Raw genomic sequence first — 22,461 nt, forward strand, 5'->3', positions numbered from 1 at the left:
AGTTGAAAATCGATTAAAAGATGGGACAAAAAAAATTATGATTTAGAAATGATAAAATTATCAATATATATAGATAAAAAAAAATTTCTCTATTTATTAAATTTGGGAAAAGTTTTTTCTATTTTAAAAGAGTTAATAAACTAAAAGGTAAAATAAAAAATAATAAAGGTTATACATAGACAAGTCATATTTTTTAAAAAAAATAGGGGAAGTGTCAAATATAATTAAATTTTAAAGTATAAATTATTCAAATTTTATCACTTTTTAAATCTTATTAATTAGGGCTCACCTAATATTCATTTTGCGGGATTTATAAATTAAATTTGCCACCTCTTTTTCTTTCCTTCGCTTTTACCCATTTTTTGATTACCCCTTTAATTATATGTATATATTTTTTTTTAAATTGAAGGATATATGTTAAATTTTTAAAAAATATATATAATATGATAATTATTATATCATAATAATTAGGTTAAATAAAAGATTATAAATTAGCCCTCTTCCTTTAAAAATAAGAAAACTTTTAAAAGTTGTAAAAAAAGAGAATCAAATTTTAAAAATATTGGATATTTTGTTTTTAAATCAAAGATCATTTCTCATTTTGATTTATCATATATATTATCTTTAAAAAAATATGTCGTGTTGGAACTTACCCTACCAAGACTGCTTCATTTATTAAAATGCATTTAGAAGTGCTGTTGAATACAAATTAGCCGGTGACACACTATTTTGGTTTCCTATATAAAAAAAATTTAACATCCTGTCCTGAACTCCGAATCAGCTGGCGGCACTCCATTTTTATTTCCTATTTGAACAATTTACATTAAAATTTTATGATAACTTCTTTTCTTTCAAATTCCATTTATAATATAAAAAAAACAACATATGGAAGAAATTTAAATGGTCAGTCATCCAACTGATTTGTATTCAACAACGTTCAAAAATTCATTTTAATGAATGATTCATCAATCTAGATAAGTATTATTATATCATTGATGGAATCTGGCTATCGGAATAATATGTATTTGACAGAAATGCATTCCAGTATGTGTGGAGTACCCAACGCTGTGAAATTAAGACAATTTTGCATGTCAGGTTTTAAAACTACTCTGTGTGAAATGCACAGTGGGGATACTCTCAACATACTGTACGGTGTGAAATCAGATTCCTCAAATTTAAAAATTATCCTCAATAAATTATCCAAAATGAAGATATTGCAAATCTCTATGGACTTCATATGGCATTAGCTAATAAATATATTTGATATTTTAAATTGAATTTTTTAATATTTATATTTAATTATTTCTATGAATTTATATTGTAATTTTTAACTACTAATTTATTACTATAAGCACAGAGAATGTCCAAGTGATTAATATCTTGTCAAATTCGTGTATTACAAGTAACATTATTTAAAAACGAAAATCGAATAGTAACGAACACGAATAGTAAAATGATTCGTTTTGTCCGAATACGAATTATTAAATTCGAATACATAACTCGAATTATTCGGATAGCGGAAGAATTATTTAATTAATTTGTTATATTCGAATCAAATTTCAATCGAATATTAGAATTATTCGTATAACATATCGATAATCTATCAATCTGACAGATGATGTAATTAACAAGGTTAGCATCAACTGCTTCTAAAAAACTTTCATAGTTGGAACAGATTTACTGTCAAAAAATAGCATATCACTTAAAAATTGGCTTGGCATTTTGAATACAATAAATATGCATATTTTAATTTCATTATTATTTCTAATAATTATTTTTCTTGTATTAGAAGTGAAATAATAAAAAAAAATTTTTTAAAAAAACTGTCAATATATTTTCATACGAATTTTTTTAAAATAAATATGAATAATGTCATATTCGATTCGTATTCGGTTTCAAATAGGCCTAATTACCGGTATATAAATTAAAAAGTTTCAATTTATAGTCAATAGATATTTATTTTGATTTCTGGATCTAGAAAAATATTTTTTTTAAAAAATGAGTTTATTAACATTTGGTAAAAATTAGGTTTTATTATAGTTATATATATATGTATATATATAAGCTAGACTACTATATTCGAAATGAGGCCACGTCGAAGTTAGCAGCGGCCATTTTTATTGTAGGTGTGGTTAGAAATAAACATAGAAATATGCAAGTTAAATTTATATTTTACTTTGGATAGTATAATATATTTTTTTTGAATTATATTTAAATTTTAATGGTATAGATAATAGTTTATCTTTTGCACATAAATAGGAAAATTTATATTAAAAAACTCAATAATAAATACATTATATTGCTTTTCCTTTATCGATTTGCAAGTAACACGAATATACCTTGATAATTGGGCCTTGATTGCTTCTTATAGCACACAAGCACATAGATTTTTTTTTCTCTTTAAACAAATTTAGTTATTTGTGCAGAATTATAGTGAGAAAATATTTTTTATCATGTCCATTTTTTCTTCCAACCACAATTTATTTTTATAGCGTCTATAAAAGTTTTGTCTTACCTTTTTTAATTTTCTAACACATAGCCCCGAAATCTTAGAATATATACTTAAGGGTCAGAAAAAATTATTGAATGCTGAGAATTATTTCTTAATGTCCAGAGGAAGGAAATGCCAAATTGGGTACATAACTCAAACTCAGATTCTGAAAAATTTAAATGATCATTATTCGATAATAATTTGTTGTTGTGAGTGACAGAACAAACAGCAGAAGCAGCCCCAAATTACTAGCTAATTTTAAAAAGAAAATGCGTTCAAAAATATTAAAAGCAAATATCGCTTTGTGGAAAGAAAAGCGAAGACTTATAATAATTCAAGCGTAAATGATTTTAGTCATGGTGGGATCTAATGATTTTATATGGTGATTATCAGAGGTGTCGTTTATTATGATAATAATTTTATAACAATTGAGAAAGTTACTTTGATATTTTTTTTTAATCACGCTTCAAATCATATTGCTAATTTAATTTATACCAAAATTTTTTTAATATAATTTTTTTAAAAAGAATACCTCATAATAACGTTAAAAATTTTTTCAATACCTGGATTCGACACCCATGAACTCACATAAATTAAAAATTTGTAGACTGTAACTCAATAAATGTTCATATGCCATTAAACGTTTAAAAATCACACTCTTGGAGAAATTCGAATTGAAGTTCAAAACTTTGGACATGTCGTTAAAATCAGCGAGAGAGGAGGGGGAGAATATAAATCAAAGTCCTTGCAGGTCCGGTTAAAAGATTTTTTTTTATATGTCTGAATCGGGCCTAAAAATATAAAATCCAGGACTACCCAAATTTTTTAAATAAATCCGGGCCGGGCTGTGCAAATGCTACCTCTGCAGGTCCCTGTTATAAATAAAATAGGTTACTTCAATTTCACAAAGTCTATGATTCGTTATGCGCAGCCGAAGGTGGCAAAAAATGCAACCTTACCCCTAGTACTTACCTTACCCAAAAGCTAATGTGAATGGCACTTCGTTATTATGCTATTAATGATTTAATTAAACCATTTTTTATACCAATTTTTATATAAGTGAAATAATAAATCATTTCATAGGTTTAATTAAAAACATTCATTTATATTAACTTTTAAATTAGACTTATTTTATGCTGGAATTCTTCAGATGTGCTTAAAGCGCTTAAATTCGATTTGAGCTATATTCCAACATAAAGGGGCTAAACATTATAACATTTAAAGTTACAATACTGTTAAAATATAACATGACCCGTCACAAAAAGATCAAGATACGATGGCAGTTTAATAGTCTTTACTGTCATTATCATTCATTATAAGTATAAAATATGATTTTATTAATCGGCAAATATACAAAAATATTGAAAAATAAAATGTTTTTATAAAAATTTTATCACAAAAAAAGTCATAAATATTTTTCAGAATTCAATCGAATTAAATGCAAGCGAATGAAATATAATACATAACTATTATGCATTGTTTTACCATAAAACATTTACAATTTTGAAATATAATATATTTTTTTCTTTATAAAAAAATATCTAGATACGAGAAATTACCAATGAAAACCTGCCAGATTAAATATTATAGGGTCGAAGAAATACATTTATAAATCAACTTAATATATAATAACAAAAAAAAAATATTTTATAATTTAAGTAGATATGAAGGAAAGTTAAATTACATGTAATTAGTCAAAATGTTCACATACGTTTTTAAAAAAAAAGAAGAAGTAATTTGACGGTTCTAAATTAAAATAAAAATTTTACATATTCTGCCCTATGCAATATTCCTCAGAGAAACTGGCAAATGTAAGGTACTTTGGTAGTTTGCTAGGCCTCAGAAATATATTGCGGTTCCGTAGGTAAACAGCTAAGCATTTGTCGAGTAAAATGTGCTCAAAAAAAATAGATACCCCAAAATTGCACAGTGCCAAAGTTAGGTAAAAGAGAGAAGGGAAAACAGTGGGTGGATATTTCAGCTCAAAAAACCGATCCAATATTAAATACGAATAAGGTTTTCCTATTGTGAGATATACCCAGAATAAAAAGAGTAGTGCGGTGATGATTAAGAGGGGAAAGTTGCTGTAATAAGGCCTCCTAAAAGGCGCACCCTTAGAAAGAACCACAGTAAATATGAGGTATTGAAAGAAGGATAAAATAAACACCGCAGACGCAACGTGAATATAATAAGGGTTTTTGAAGTCACTCTCAGGTACGATTACCTTGTGAGACCAAGGTTGTCTAAAAGTGTAGATCAAGGCAGCTGCTAGAAATAAAGAATTAATAACGATGTGGCCAAATACGGAACCCACATGGAGAGCCTGAGCCAGAGAAGTGTCAGGCTTGTACTTATTTAAGTCTTCCATGTAGTTCTTGTATCGACGTTTTTCTTTATAACGATCTATATGGTTCAATTTCAATGAAGACATATTTTCTAAATCTCCGTTAGGCGAAGGGTTAAATTTAGCCTTTGATTTATGAGAGAAAGATGATACATCTGACCGAGCCCGAACTGTAGGAAGCTGTGGATTAGCCCTGGTATTGCCCATAAGCATAGTAAGCACGGTAGCTGGAAAAAAATCGGCAAAGGTAAACTGGACATCGCTGAAATTAGTCCCAAACCAATATAAGGCGAGCACGGCTAGAAATTGGTTAAGACTATAACAGGCCATATTCTTGAAAACGCAGAAGGAGGTGGCTAGGGATGCTCGACCTTCCTTAATAATTCCTGGAATGCAAGATATGTTGCCCTGGGTAGCAGTGAAAGGTGCCGCTAAGGATGCTGTGCCTGTTGAACTGTCTTTTATCTTATGAGTGTAATCATTCCTCGAGATCGAACAATTAAAGGCTCGTTTTAGTTGCCCTCTAAACTTTTCATTTCCGTTATTATTGCTAAGAGGATCACGGACATTGGCTTGAATCTCCTTATCCTTTTTTGAAAACTTATCGCCATCATCTATAATATCTTCTTCGGGTAGATGGTCAGACACGGCCAAGGAGACTCCCATATGAGCGGCCTTGAGAGCTCCGCAGTCATTGGCCCCATCACCGCACATACCCACATAATAGTCTAAGCGTTGGTACCTCTGAACTAAGCGTGTTTTGCATTCAGGTGTCATACGAGCAAACACACAACAACCGTCTATCAAAAACCGATCGATCAAATCGGGTTCGAACTCCAATATGTCTGATTGACAGGTTGAGATAGGACTATTTGTGTTTGAGGCAAGAAGTAGATCCTCATTACCCAGAGATAAGGTGGAAGGAATATCGTTGGAAATATCCCGGTCTAAAAAATGAGAGGAGGGGACTCTATCTGATGTAACCTTATTAGTGGCATCGTTATGGTTACTCGTGTACTGGCTATTATTATTGTTAATATCTTTCATAGGTATGAAGTCTGGATTTTTGTTTCTGCATTTAAAATTATTAATTATATCGCACCCTACAAGGGACTGGTGTATAATAGGCTCGCTTGAATGATTTAAATCGCCGTCTTTCGGTTTTGAAACTCTTCCCTTCAGCGAAATTTTTATCTGGTGCTGCGTTTTATTTTCGTAAAATTTTTCGAGCGTTTTAAAGGTTGGGCCAGTCATAGCATAAACGATTTGATTGCTGTTAAATTCATTCGAAAATTCTATATCCCCCACAAATTTGCTATTATTTGATTTGTTGATTAGATTAGAAAAGGGTTGGTGGTTGGGATGGTTCACGAATACGTTTCCTTGGCCCCCATTTTCCTTGAGCATGTTTACAACGCATTTGATATTGGCGCGATTACCAAATATTTCCCTACAACGATTGTCGTGTGCATTGGTGCTGTAGATCCTGTTCCTGCCAGTCAACTTAAATAATATCTTATGTAACCGCTTGCAAATTTCATGGGAATAATAAAAACGAGTTGAAATTTTGTTGGATTCTTTCATGTCCGGGGCTAATTTTGGGGAATTAAAGCATTCGAAATAATTCCATACTTTCATAAAATTAAACCAAGGAGGGTTATTTGTAGTTGTGCTGGGTGAACCATCAAATAACTCGTCATCGTACAGATCTACGTTATCGTTTTGGGAGGGGAGGGGTCAATGGGTTAAAAAAAATAAAAATTTATTAAAGCCATGTATGGGCAGAGAATCTGAATTAAATCAACGTGAGTCGCCTGAATGCTGGGTTAGTCAGACATTCATTCTCTACTCAGTCCTATTCACACCTTTCACATTTATTTCGAAATCGACCGGAAGACCTCCACAAAATTTTAAATTAAGTCTTCCTGGTGATTTCCTTTTTAAAAAATATTTCTTTTCAAAGAATAACAAAAATAATTTTTTTACTTACCTTCATCAGTAAGGCCGTGTAGGCGCTCAGGTTATCTTTGAAATTTATTTCTGTTTAAAAAGAAAGAAAGAAAGAAAGAAAGAAAGAAAGAAAGAAAGAAAGAAAGAAAGAAAGAAAGAAAGAAAGAAAGAAAGAAAGAAAGAAAGAAAGAAAGAAAGAAAGAAAGAAAGAAAGAAAGAAAGAAAGAAAGAAAGAAAGAAGTAGGTTGCCTTTGAGTTATGACACCAATTCTGGGTTGTTTTAAGTTTGTACAATAAATAAATATTAGTTGGCTTATTTATATATCTTTTAGGTAAAAATTAAAAACGGCTATTTTGAAATAATTCGATAGAACTCTTCCGTTTTCAGGTCAACGGTCTATTTCTAGTAATTAAAATTTTGGATAGAAGTTCGGATCTTTATAAGAATGAAAAAAAATATTCTAGGATGGGTTTGCTTGGATGAGTGTTATAGGGTTCTATATTCACTTATTTTGCAAGATGCTTCTTTTTGATAAATGCTAGATATGTTAAAATGCTCCCCTAAACAATTTTAAAAAAAATGTAGATAGAACACTATAATACTCAGTTGTCGATATTTCATATTACTAATTATTATTTTTTAATAATGGAGTAATAGTATAATGAGTTCATTAACATAAATTATAAAAATAATAATTTTATGTTTTTTATTTAAGAAAAACCATTCTTAGTCGTTAAGCTTTTGGGGAGCAGGGATCTAGGAGTCAGAGTGATGTGCAATGAGGGGTACGCGTTATTTTTGGAACCATTTGATATGACGGAACTGATAGCGTCTACTATGTAAACGCGAGTGGAGTTCTCGGGTATAAGATGACATTCTTTGGCAACCGATAAAGCGGTAAGTATATTGTCGCCGGTGATCATAACATTTTTAAGGCCGGCTTTGTTTAGTATATCTAGTGTAGGCATGGATTGGGGTTTTAGCTTGTTTTGAAATATAAGGAATCCTATAAACGTCATATCTTTTTCCATCTACAAAATTAGGGATACTTTTAAAGTTACATTTTCAAATGCAATAAAATATAATAACTCATTGGAATGTCTCAAATGAATCTAAAATTTAAAACTCAAAAAAAAGGGGGAAGTCATACAGAGAAACACATTAGTGAGGGATAACCTTATTGTATAAATAAAAAAACTCCATAATATAAAATCCGTGAATGAATATGATTTGTAAAACATGATTTATTATATTTCTCTCCAATCACATTTTAAACAAAACAACTATAAATAATACCTGAGTTCTAGAGCACTTCTTAATTCCGGTCAGCTTAAAATGGTGCAGATTTTTATGAGCGCAGGCTATAACCCTGTAGCCGCAATTAGTCAGGGCATCGAGCTCCTCATCGAAATTGATTGGTATACTCGTTTCAAGGCACAAAGATCGCACTATCTCAGGTGCTCCCTTGCAGTACAACTCGAAATTTTGTCCCAATAAACGTCTAGTTACTACGCTCATCCTTTGCAAAGAGGGAAGGAAACGGTAAGTATGGATTACCCCGTACTGATATCTGGAGCTAAGATCGGAGTACAAAAGTTCAGCTATTTCTGGGTCGATATTTAGAGATACATCCTTGTCTGGGCAATTTAAGCTCGAGGAGGTTTGCAAAGGTGGAGTGTAAATGGCTCTGACCAATAAACTATTGTCGTTGGCGTTAGTGTTTTTATTATTTGAAAAATCTAATGAACAAGTTTCACTACGGTGGTTATAAAGATATTGTTGGTCTGACATGGACCATCCGGAGAAGATAAACATCTTGATCTCTAACGGGTCCCCGACAAGTTTTTCGTCTATAATGGCCAATGAATGACACACGGCGCAGCATACCGATAAGACGTTCACCGATGAGGAAGCGATCACATTATCCAAATCAGTTTTAATTGATAAATCATCGTTTTGATGATACTGAAACCAAAGGGGGTCAGTCTCCGAAATTATGTGAGAAGCAAAGGTACACTTCCCGGGAGATGTAGACTTTATAAAAAAAAAGAATTCGTAAATAAAAATTAAGTTATTCTTTTAGTCCTAATGTTAAAAAAATTAATAGGTTTTTAATATTTAGGCTTATTTTAGGGAGAGAAGACCGGGGATAGTGTTATCCAGGTCAGATAATTTCTTCTTGAAATTTATAAACATATTTTAATAATATGCTTCGATGGTTCTTCTAAAAATGTTTCGCAGAAAATTTTAACATGTCAAAAGTAACTTTTTAATTTTTTTCATTTAGTTACTCAAACTAAATATTAATTTAAATGATATACTAATTAGAGATCTGCAAAAGTAGTACCAGCCCCTACACGTACCCGGCCGAGCCCGGTCCTCATGCCTAATTTTGTTTAAAAAAATCGGGTTCGGGTCTAATATTTTAAAATAAAATTCCGGCCGGGTCGGGCCTTGGAAATTTTTTAAATTTATTTAAATTTATCAATTTTATATTGAATTTTTTATTATTAAAAATGTTTGATTTTATTTTATTTATAGAACTAGATGCCATATAACATATGTCTTTTATTTTTAGTAATTATAAAAATTAATTTCTATATTTGTTCGGGGCGAGCCGGTAAATTTCTTTAAAAAAATCTCGTTTTCGGGCTGGGCCGGCAAAACTTTTTTAAAAAAAATTCGGGCCTGGCCGGGCTTGAAAAATTAGGCCCGATGCAGATCACTATTAATCTCAATTTTATCATGTATAAAAATATTTGAATTTATGATAATTATAAATTCTATTGATTTTTATTAAAATTCATATACAAATATGATAAAGTATTAATATTTAAAAATTAACAAGAATGGTATATATAAAGAATATAGTAAAATATGTCATATATCATCAGTTCAAGTTTTTTAAAAAACAATTAATAAAAAGAATGTGAAATTTATATATAAAATAATTTTTTTTAAAAAAAAATCAGGTGGCGAGATCAGGCCAGGATTTTTTGAATTTTTGATAGTTAGATCTAATTAAAGAGACGGCGATTTTCTGTTTGAGTTTATAAAATGGAGTAAGGTATGATTTTTTGATTGATTTGGATATTTTAATTGCGAAGATCTGAGGCAGTTTTGGCCGGATACGTAATAGCCATTTTTAAGCAGGGAATATTTAGTATAAAAAAAACCCAACTAAATTTATAAGAACGCTTCAAGCCACTAGTTTATCTAAGGGCGCGAATGACAATATGAAGATGATTGATTTATTTTTTTTAAAATTATATGACAGTTTTAAGTGAAAACAAGTTCTTCCGGGTATATGTATATATAATATAGATGAACCTGGTAAATTTAACATTTGGAAGCCAATGACATTCATTATAATAATACCTAGGCTGATGATTTCGCTAATTTAAAAGTATACCAACACAAATCAGTTGGTGGCAAGCCATTTTTATTTCCCGTATAAACAATATTACATTAAAATAAAACAAATTGTCGTTTAACATGAATGAATTCATATTCAGATTTAGCATCACCATTGTATAAATGATATAAATATTTTAAATATTTTAAACATGATTATTCACCTTAAATCCTTCTTCTACTTTATCTATCATTAATGGGCGAACTCCTAGAATATCAAGCCCGTCTTCCGTCAGAGTTCCGGTCTTATCGAAACAAAAAACATCTACAGCTCCGGACACCTTAATCTTATCGGGGCTGAGCGAGATAACCCCATAAAGTCGTTTCAACCTTTTCTGGGCAAAGATGAGCCCGGCAGTCATAGCGGCTGGTAAAGCTGGAGGAATTACTATAGTCACCAGATCAAGAGATCTTATGATAATCTCCTTGACAGGAACCTTTTGGATGACTTTCAATGAAATTGAGTAGCAAAGGCCGGCAATGGCCAATCCAAAAAGAGCCGAAACGAATTTGTAACTATCCTGGTCAAAACCGAACACGCTCGGAGCCGGGTACAAGAAGTCTGTGACCATTTCTCCCTTCATCGTGCCAAATCCGGTGGCTACTACATAAGCCCTTATAGCATCACTTTCGTAGATATTATTAGGGTTGTTATAATCATTGTTTTTATTAGTATCGCCACCGAATATTTGGTAGTTTCTTTTTTAGGAATGAATTTTTAAAAAAAATTTTTTTTTTAGAGAGATAAAAAATAATAAATCAAAATGATAGGCCCATTCTTTCTTCCTCTCTTTCTTTCTTTCCTTCCTTCCTTCCTTCCTTCCTTCCTTCCTTCCTTCCTTCCTTCCTTCCTTCCTTCCTTCCTTCCTTCCTTCCTTCCTTCCTTCCTTCCTTCCTTCCTTCCTTCCTTCCTTCCTTCCTCTCCTTCCTTCCTTCTCTTCTCTTCCTTCCTTCCTTCCTTCCTTCCTTCCTTCCTTCCTTCCTTCCCTTCTTCTTCTTTCTTTCTTCTATTTCTTATTTATTTGTTATAGTTGAATTTTTTTTAAATAATATGATTTTAGGTACAAAAATTGGTTTATAATTTTAAAGTAGGGTTAATAGAGCATGTCCATAAATTAGTTTCCCATGCTTGAACTAATTGAATCGGGCCGTAAAAGTTATATAACTTGTTTAGTTGAGTAAGGACTAGGTGATAACCATTATATAGTCGCCTGAGAATTAAGTTATTCCATATCCACTTTTCGTCAAAATATAATTTTTTTATAATTATACTATTCCATTTATATCAGAGCCTGCAAAGGTACCATTCGTACGGCCCGGCCCAAGTATAATTAAAATATTAAAATACGAGCCTGACCAGACTTAGGGCTGGGCCTGCAGGTCTCTAATTTACATTTTAAAAAAAGGGAATTATAAAATAAACTTTATTGAAAGAAAACTATATTTTTATAATTGCTCTCCTCCAACTACAAAAAGGGGAGATGGAATAAGCTAATTTCCTAAGGCGACAATATATTAAATAATTTGTTATATGTTTAAAAAATATGATAATAAAAATATTTAAAAAAAATTTGATTTCGGAATAAAGAGTAGGGTTTTGATATTTAGAATCACCACGTTAGAATTAAACTCAACGAATTTCATAATCTCAATACTCATTTCGCCTGATAAATATTTCTAATTCACCAGCCTTCTCATTGTCTAAAAAAATATGCTTTAAACCACCCGCCCAATGCTTAAAAAGTTTTAACCGGGCTAAAAACCCGGCCGTTGCAGTTTTCAATTCAGCATCTTCATAAATGAATCCGTTTATATTTTAGCCATCAGAGGAGTCTCCGGAAGGTACTAGAGAACTTTGCGGTATAGGAGACCGGGACGATTGGTATTTTTCGTTTTTACCATTAAATTTCAAAACAAATATAAAACTATATGATTAAATCCCTCATTTTCAAAATAACAAAAATGTAACTCTTATTATAATACTTTAGGAGCTGTGCTATTTTTCCTATTTTACCCCATGCTTAAGGTTAGTTTAAGCATCAGGGTAAAGTGGTTGACATAAAATAAAACATAACTTTATTGTTTTATTGAACAAAATTTTGCAATTTTGACGGTATCACGTCAATTCGGCGCGGAAAATTCGGCGCGGAAAATTCGGCGCACGACAATTCGGCGCAGAAAACTCGGCGCGGCGTCAATTCGGCGCATCGTCAATTCAGCGCAGCGACAACTCGGCGCAACGTCAATTCAGCGCGGCGACAACTCGGCGTAACGTCAATTCGGCGCGGCGTCAATTCAGCGCAACGTCATTCGGCGCGTATCTAATACAGTTGCAATTTATTATAAATTTATTAGTATAAAAAAAGGATGATTAAATAGAAATGATTTTGAATGTTGGTCATATTAATTATTTCTTCGTATTTTTTTTTACAAAAATCTCAATTTTATTTACTAAATGTGTAATATCAATAAAAAAAATTAACAACCAATATTTATACCGATTTCCTTGCTGGACCAATTTATCACATTATAAGGTAGGGGAGACTGGGGTTAGTCGGACCGATTTTTACAAAATTTAGCTCCTGATTTTTTTAGATAATATAAAAAATAATATATGATTAGATACCTCCTAAAACTATACTCTATAAAGGTACCTTATAAAAATTTTAAGGATATAATCATTTTTTTTAAATTTTACTTTTTGAAAAAGTAAAAATAATATCCAAAAAGCCCCAATAGCGGGGTGAGGCAGATTCAAGGGGCTTCCTAATCATTGGTTTTTTTAGCCATAATAAATTGAAATGCATTTTTATTTATTAATAATGATACGTATAGAATAATTTTATTGTTTTATTGTTAAAAATATCATAATACTTATAAATTGAATTATATATAAAAATTGAAACTTAATTTAGGTTAATTTAATAAACATTTTGGACATAAAGGAGATATTATGATTTCTTAGCATAAATCCTAAATACCAATCATAAACAGCCATGAAATTGCCTTTGTGCGTTAATTCGTTTTTGATTATTTTATAATAGAAAAAATTAGTTAAACATAATATATATTTAAAATGATTAATAGAATTATTTTAAGGATTTTTAATAAATCTAAAAAATGAATCAGTCTTAATTTGAATTTTATTGGATCAACATTAGTGTTGTTAAACGTCCGATTTGGGTCGATTAAGATTTTAGCCATAATAACATGTAAGATTAGAGATAGAAGTCCAAACTTTTCTTACATTTAGCGCAAAATCTCGCTTACATAATATTGGCTACTAATCAAAAAAGGGGAGACTGGGGTTAGATACCGGGGCTTGGCAAACCACTTAATCTCATCTTAAAATTAAATACACCAGAAGGTTAAAGTTTTATCATAATATAGTTTTTATTAGTTTACGTTTATAGACAAAAAATCTTTTGAAATAATTATTAAAAATTTTATTTAAGAAATAAAATATTGATGAAGTTATTTGGGAAAGTTATATGAGTATTTATTATATCCAGAAATTTAGAGTTAGCAGGGCTTGCTAAACCATACACGTCTATTATGGCAGTTAATAATGAAAAAAATACAAAATGTTTATTAAATTAACCAAAATTAAGTTTCAATTTTTATATATAACTTGCCTTAATTTACCCGCTATTGGGGCTTGTTGGACAAAATTGTTCTTTTACAAAAAGTAAAATTCAAAAAAAAATGATTATATTCTTAAATTTTTTTATAAGGAACCTTTATAGAGTATAGTTTTAGGTATCTAATCATATATTTTTTTTATATTATCTAAAAAACCAGGAGCTATAGCCAATTTTATAAAAATCGGTCCGACTAAACCCAGTCTCCCCTACCTTATAATGTGGTAAATTAGTCCAGCAAGGAAATCGGTATAAATATTAGTTGTTAATTTTTTTATTGATATTACACATGTAGTAAATAAAATTGAGATTTTTGTAAAAAAAAATACGAAGAAATAATTAATATGACAACATTCAAAATCATTTCTATTTAATAATCCTTTTTTTTATACTAATAAATTTATAATAAATTGCAACTGTATTAGACGCCGAATTGACGTTGCGCTGAATTGACGTTGCGCCGAGTTGTCGCCGCGCTGAATTGACGTTGCGCTGAATTGTCGCCGCGCCGAATTGACGTTGCGCCGAGTTGTCGCCGCGCCGAATTGACGTTGCGCCGAATTGTCGCCGCGCCGAATTGACGTTGCGCCGAGTTGTCGCCGCGCCTAATTGACGTTGCGCCGAGTTGTCGCCGCGCCGAATTGACGTTGCGCCGAGTTGTCGCCGCGCTGAATTGACAATGCGCCGAATTGACAATGCGCCGAATTGACGATGCGCCGAATTGACGCCGCGCCGAGTTTTCTGCGCCGAATTTTCCGCGCCGAATTGACGTGGAACCAATTTTGACGCCTATTCATTGCTTTTAAGTAATACTAATCAATATAATGCGTAATAAAAATTTATCAAAATAACACTCTCATAATGGCATCGTATATTTAATATACATCGTAATTATAATGAAATAATTTGATACGCAAAAAATATTATTAAAAAAAATTTGATTGCAAAAGAGAAATTAAAATTAGGTGAAATTTATAAGATAAAAATATAAGGAGAAAAAAATCATCAAAAGTCAAAAAATTGTTATGTAGGATAAAAAAAAAAGAGGAAAGAATTGTTAAAAAATGACAAAAAATAGAATAGAGAACTGAAGAAATATAACAGGAAAAATTTATAAATTATTTTTAAAAAGACAAATGGAATTTCAAAAATGAGAAGAAAAATAAATTAAGAAAATATAAGATAAGAGAAAAGAAAAATAAAGATTAAAAATGACTTAAAGAAATCGCAAAAGTTAGAAATAAAAATAAGAAGAAAAAATTAAAAAAACTAAAAATTTAAGAAAAATTGACAAGAAAAATTGACAAGAAAAAAATGTATATTTTTTTTAAAAAAATAACTATCTTCATTTTTTGAATAGGAATTATCCTTTTTTGATTGACACTTTTCCTTTTTTGTATGACACATTTCCTTTTTTGATTGAATCTTTTCCTTTTTTGTTTGACACTTTTCCTTTTTTGATCGGACTTTTTCCTAAGTCCTTTGGGACTAAATATTTTTTGGACCTTTTCCATTTATGATTGACCCTTTTCCTTTTTTGATGGGATCTTTTCCTTTTATGATTGACATTTCCTTTTTTGATTGGGACTTTTTCTTTTATATGGGAGACCCTGTATTATTCTTCTTTTCTATTATTTTTAAAATTGTATTCCTTATTAATGTTCCTTTTTGCTTAAAATATCTCCTCGATTTGGTGTAGAAATTAATATTTAAAAATTATGTTTTTATAATAATCAGACGCAGAATTTTAAGCATTTTACCCATAACAACTTTACCCTAAGATAATATATTATATCGTTATTGCATGACTTCTAGTTAAGCTATAAAGTTCCGATAAATTTTATTTTATAGCCTATGACTGAGGTAAATGAATGCAAATTCTTAGCCTTAATCTATTTTGCCAAAAGCAAAACAAACTGGAGGGGATTTTTATAATTATGGGTAAAAAACGATTTTTTAAATATGTCAACCTAGGGAAGTATTTTAAAAGATGAGGATAGGTAAGAAATTAGATATAAAAATACATCTTCACACCAAATTTAAGGTATTCAGTTGTTACCCCATCTATCGCTTTACCACGATCTCCCCTATAAGGGCTACATGTATATTTTAAGAAATGGATGTAAGGTACATAACAGAAATGCAGAGGTAAAATTTTTTTCGACCCGGCCTGGACTGCGTTTTATATTTTCAGGCTCGGCCAGACCGGTTTTGATTTTTTTAAAAATATTTTATATTTATTTTTGTTTTATATCTTATAATGGCGATTTCAAATATTTGGTTTCAAAATATAGAGCCCGGCCCGGGGCGGATATTATTTAAAAAAATTAAAATACGGCCCGGCCCGTCTTTTACATCAACCAATTAAAATTAAACTATGATCGCTGTTAGTTATTAGGTATTTACAGAAGGGTCAAGGTTTAGCACTCGATTTTAAATTAAAAAATTTTTGATAGAAATGTTGCTTAAAATAACTCAATATATTTCTTATTATATTTTACTTAAAATTAGCTAGAGGGCATAATTATAAATGCAATATTATTTTTAAATATAACTGGATAGTTTTGGGCTATATTTTCATTATTATTTAAGAATTCTATGAATTATGATATAAAAAATTCTTTAAAAATTATTAGAAATCTTAAATTAATTTTTGAGATATGTTGACGATTTAAAATAAATTGCTTACTACATCACAATATGTATGGTATTATTTCCTCGTAATAGCTAATATAATTATAGCAAGACAAAAAAAAATGTTGCTATATAAATTCATTTATTCATTCATAAATATATTTTATATAATATAAAATAGGATATCATAAAATATATAAAATAAATTACTTACTTACTGTTATAGACATTCGGGGAGTAAGGGGGGGGAGAAAAATAACCAATGGAGGGGGGGGGTGTACTTTAGAGCCACCCTTGATGAGGTAAATTACTTTCCCTGAGTGACTGGATATGTTAATTGAAATGGTCAAATAAGAGTTTTCAAATTTGAAAATTGCCCTTAGTAAATTTTTCATAATTGGATTCATAATCACTATGGATAATATATTTCTTTACAACTTATGCATTTAGTTTTATATATTTCATTTTAAGAGATAGTGTAATATCCTAGAGAAATTAATGGGGGAAAAATATTATATCCACGAACTTTATTTGCAAAATCCGGGTTCCGTTATATATGATATGCCGAGCTAAACTAGCGTCTTGCCGTAGGTAGAGAAGCCCTCCCTCGTCAGCCATTTCCCCAAAATCTCCCGCTTTTTTATACTCTCGCTTTTCCTTTTCGCCATCTTTATCTTCGATGTCAAAAGGCAAAGGTATTTTTGTTACTGGTACGCTCTCACCCGTTAGCATGCACTCATCAACCAAGCATGAACCGTTGAGAAGAACCGCGTCGCACGGAATGGAGAAACCCGCCCCGCTGGTACAAGACCTTGAGCCTATCCTGATTATATCTCCTGGAACTAAATTGACAATGGGGATGGTAGCTAAACCTGAATAACCAGATTCTAAATAAACCTCGATTTGAACAGTGTGGGAGGCAGAAGTTGGAGTCTGGGTATAGTAATAGTTATAAATAGAATATATATATAATATTAAGATCGTTTTGCACAAATTAATTCAGAAAATATGACTCTAATTTTTTTTATATATAATATCTAAGAATCTTATAGATAACTTCCAAATTTTTTATTCCGTTGCAATTATTTCCCTACATAAGTAAATGTCTTAAATTTATGTCTTTTTTTTTAGCTTATTTTCTTATACAATTTTACTTATTGTATGAGATTTCACTTTTAAAAACAAATGTTACCATGTATTACAGAAATGTGAAAGGGCAAACACCCCTGCAACCCCCATGACGTGAGCAAGCGTTCAAGCCAAATTTTTAGAGATAAAATAGCCTCTAGAGGCCACAAATGATGAGTTGAGGCCCCCTAAGATGTAATAGTTATTAAAAGATACTTTAAAAAAAATGTAAATATCTTTTTTTTAATAATCGTAAGATAAAAGTGATGAGAGTAAAGGCTTATGATAAAAATATACAACAAAGATTAGATTATGGTTTCACAAATATTTCAACTGCAATAAAAAAAATCAGTGTGAAAAATTTATTCACATAATTAAATATCTTAAAATTATGATAATTGATTATTAAAAGATTAAAGAATCTGGTAAGGTATATTCCGTAACATTCGAAAACTCATTTTATAATTAGGGTATATTCTGGAATAGTTAAAAACTTATTTTATAATTAATTAATTAATCATGTTTGTAAATATTACATCAAGCTATTTTATTTAAAAAGTTTATCTTTATCCTGCATTCAGAGTTAGCACAAATTCGCGATTCTGTATTTTTGTATTCTTCGCTGCGAATTTTGTATACTTCGTCGAGTTTTCGCGCTAGCTGTGAATGACTTTTTTAGTCAGATGACACTATTTTACAAAAGCATAGTGACCTTTTTTTAATGCGGGAACTTAGAAACAAGAGAAGAACTGAAACACGAAGGCTAAGCTAAAACCTATGTTCTTTCGATCTACGGTTTATTATTTTTTTTGAAATATGTATTTTAATCTTTTAGCGAAAACATATTTCACCTAAATATATTTCCGGGTTCATTTTATTCAATGTAAATCTACAATACATTAATAAAAAAATAAAAAAATATAATGTTAACAAATAGAATGCATTCAAATATAACGCGAGTTCGGGGCGAAGAATACAAAATTTGCTGTTTTCTATATTTCACCGCGAATTCAAAACTAATCTGTGAATGCAGGGTAAGGCATTTTAAATGTATTACAATAAAATTGTTCCAAAAAAGCTGTCAAATATTTTAGTCCGGTACTGGCATAAGCCTCTTTAAATTTTTATAAATCATTATTTTGGGTTAACTTGATCGTGAGATTCTTGATTCTTGAGATTTGGCTCTGCATTGCTTGATAGATTGCGATTCAATTTTGTGCGGGCTAGTTTGATGTCCAGGGTAGATTTAATGAGCGTCAATACTGATATTATCAAAATACAGGTGGCGTAAAACCAATAGTCGTCATTGTACCTGATATAATTAGTCATAATAATATTGCAATATAAAAAGTATTCGCAACCAGAATTTAAAAACCTTATAAAAAACAACTGTGTGTATATATATATATATGTCATAGTGGAAAAACTTTGTAAAAGTGTAAATTTAATATGATTTAACACGACATATAAAGTTTTTAAGAAAAGAAAAAATAATATAAATGGACAAATCCATAAGCGGGTTATGTTATATAATATAACTAATGCCATTATATAAAAAAAAATTAAAAATATTTATAGGATATTTATTATACTTTAGATGATCTTTTAGAGTGATGAATAAAGATATGAAATAAGTAGGTTAAGAGTAATATACCTAAATTTATTATGAAAGATTTATAGGTTTTGCTGTTATATATGACGAGATTTTTATTCTAAAAAGATTTATTTCATTTTGGTTATTTGATTCATAACCGTTTTATTTTGGTTCATTATGGTATATATATAACTTTTTGATTTAAATTAATCACAATAGATTTGATTGATTGGCCGGTACATAAATAATCTGATAAACCAACAAAATATTAGAGAAAATGAGTTGAATTTCTTCATTTTATTAAAAAACATAAATAAATTAAGTTAACCTGCATAACGTGATCATTTATCACACGTAAACCTGCATTATTTCTGTAACAATATTAAAAAAATTTTTTATTATTATTTCAAAAACCGATTCAAAAGAATTTTTTAAAGGTTTAAATTTTTACTATAATGGTTCGAAAAATTATAACGGTTTAGTTCGGCTTTGAAATTTGATTCGACACCCTTCTATTAATAAGCATTATTGACAAATATTGATTACCATAGGATAACGCTAAAAGCTTGAAAGGCGTAAAAAGGGGTCAACACTTCGTCGTACATTATCTTGAAAAAGTTGGGTACGGGTGTATGCAAATTGTTAGAGCCAAATAGCATTATTCTCTTCTGTCTCTGCCTCTCGCTTAAAGGAGGATGAGGCCTTGAGTATATATTTTTGTTCATACTACCCGAATTCCTGTTTTCCACGGTGTTTTTTAACCTGTTTAGGTCTATATAAGCGGTCAGAGTGGCCAAGGAAAAACCCTGACCTAACCATACCCCCATCAAATCGTAAAACACGGCCCGAGAGGGATCATACACGTATACTCTGCGTTTGTTACGAAATAGCCTGACTGTATTGGACATCTTGAACGTGCCGCCAGAGATAGGTATTTCGAAATGAACTTCCTTTTTATTGCCCGTACTCTCTTCAGCATTAGCACCATGATTATCATCGGCACTGATCAAAATGAAAATCTTTTCCACTTCCAATTGCCCGTACTTGTCTTTGACCAGTACCTTGGTACAATTTTCCAACCTGGTTCGTGAATGGGTGCATTTAAGATACCAATCCCGTTTCCAAAATAGAACTAGGCCCAGAGTTCCAAGCGTCAAAATTATGGCTACCCATAGTGCCAGAAGTTTGATGGGATTAAGTACGTAACCCTTGATTTCGATGTCCGAATTTTCGATAGGAATAAAATTTTCGTGTTGTTTTATATCATTTTTGAAAATTTTATTCGTAATCATATTCCGATTTAAAGAATTTTTTTTGGTATGAGATGAATGAATTTAAAAATATTTGTTGCACTCTAATATTTGTAATTTAATTGCTGATGGCTATACTGGAAAAGGCGTGCAGCAGCCAATCCAATCTTTAAAATATAAACAATTGATCGTTAATATGTGACTAACATATTTTTAAATTTAATTATTATAATTATCAGAGACCTGCCGAAGAACCATTTCCAAGGTCTGGCCCGGATTTTTTTTTAAAAAAATTTTTCGGCTCGGTCCGGATTATTTTAAAATATAATTTTATTTATTTTTAATTTTTATAGCTAATAATGGCGATTTAAAATATTTTATTTTAAAATATTCGGCCAGCCAGGGTATATTTAAAAATAATTAAAATATGGCCAGGTCCGTGTACCCAGGCTGCAGGTCTAAGATTATTATAAATACGCCTAATTTGATTTTTATTTGAAATTATGGTTTTATTTTAAAAAAATTTATACCTTTTATATTTCTAATGAAGAAATAAATATACATTTTTTATTATATTAATTAGAGAGGAAAAAAAATGGATATTTGGTATATTAAATTAAACAATCATGTTATAGTTTGTGTCATAGCTTTTTTGATAGCCCCCATATCCATTTTAATAATATAGTTAAACATATGTTAAAAAACAGTGTTTTTTTTAAAAAAAGAATTAATTATCATTTTCTAAGGTGGGTGGCATCCCTATGTACTCCACTCGGATACATCTATCAGATAGAAAGGCGGAAACCATGTTTAATAAAAAAAAGTCACAATACATGAAAAAGGACATATAGTGACTTTAAAAAACTAAAAAAGAAAAGATAGAATATATCAAATTGCGTATATGTTATTTTAAATTTTTTAAAAAAAATCATCAATTGGGACAAAGCAGTCCTGGCTCGCTATGGCCCGTCCTGAGGACTCAGTTCGAAAAATGACCATCTCCCTCTCCTATGCGATAAAAAGACTTTGTAATAAATATGGTATGGTAATTATCTGACGATATAAATTTTTAAAATTTTTGATAAAAATAGAGGTTTAAGAAAACATATTATGTTAAGAAAATAGAAGGATTAAGAGGTTGAGGCCAAATAATTATTCTAAAGAAATGGTGTTATCATAGATCAGAATAATTATAAAAATTACATTAAAAAAAAATATTATATTACCTATATAGCCAAATTCAATCAAATATATTTTAAGAATAAAAATATGTAACAATCACTTAAAATCGAGGAATTTTTTTGGAAACGAAAATAAAAAGAATGACAGGTGATATCAATAATTGATAATTGTCAAATCGAGACTATTAACAGGTTTATAGATCGCGGTTTATAAGAATAAATAGCGAGGATTTTTTTGCTAATATTGATTTAAAATTTCTTTTTTTGCTAATTTGTTCTATTTTTTGCAAATTTGGATTCATTTTATCACAATTATTTCCTGTTTTTTGATTAGTTTGGATTCTTTTTTCTGCTAGTCAGTACATTTTTTTGACGAGAAAAGGAAGGGGGTAATAATATTGCCATTTGCCTAGGGGATGTAAAAGTGCCTATATATATACTTTAATATAATTCCTTTAACACCTGAAAATTAAAATTTCTTCTCCCAGGCTTAAAGTAAAAAATTCTAAATCTATATAAGATTCAATAATTTAGCTAAATTTCTCATTAGATCACCCTAAACCTGTCATTCATAAAATTTAATATCAAAGAAATTGTCTACAATTACATTTATCATTAAATTAAGTATATATATTAATCCCACTCGCCCATATTAAACCTTTACTAATATTTAGTCTAGCCAGTTGTTCTAAAGTTGAAAACAATATCATTAGTTTAGGTGCTTATGGGCAAAGTTTTCAAATAAATTTCTATATTACGAAGAGAGTCTTAACATGGATTATATGAATAATTAAGAACTTTATTGCTTATTTTTCCAGATTTTGGTATCACAA

The 22,461-nt window shown here is 30.1% G+C and overlaps 1 protein-coding gene across 1 annotated transcript; it reads right to left on the reverse strand.

Annotated features, from left to right (window-relative positions):
* Nucleotides 1-4,256: 4,256 nt before the first annotated feature.
* Nucleotides 4,257-20,489, reverse strand: LOC135930279 (polyamine-transporting ATPase 13A3-like). Its single transcript, XM_065467060.1, has 7 exons — nt 19,744-20,489; nt 18,753-18,915; nt 17,002-17,408; nt 10,365-10,899; nt 8,083-8,820; nt 7,508-7,817; nt 4,257-6,544 (listed from the first exon to the last, which is right to left on the reverse strand). Exons 1-7 carry the CDS (start codon nt 20,487-20,489, stop codon nt 4,257-4,259), a joined length of 5,187 nt encoding a protein of 1,728 aa, XP_065323132.1.
* Between the last annotated feature and the right edge of the window lie 1,972 nt (nt 20,490-22,461).

The sequence above is a fragment of the Gordionus sp. m RMFG-2023 genome, chromosome 5, assembly GCF_954871325.1.
Source record: "Gordionus sp. m RMFG-2023 chromosome 5, tfGorSpeb1-WG-v2, whole genome shotgun sequence".
In the NCBI taxonomy this organism is placed as follows: domain Eukaryota; kingdom Metazoa; phylum Nematomorpha; class Gordioida; order Chordodea; family Parachordodidae; genus Gordionus; species Gordionus sp. m RMFG-2023.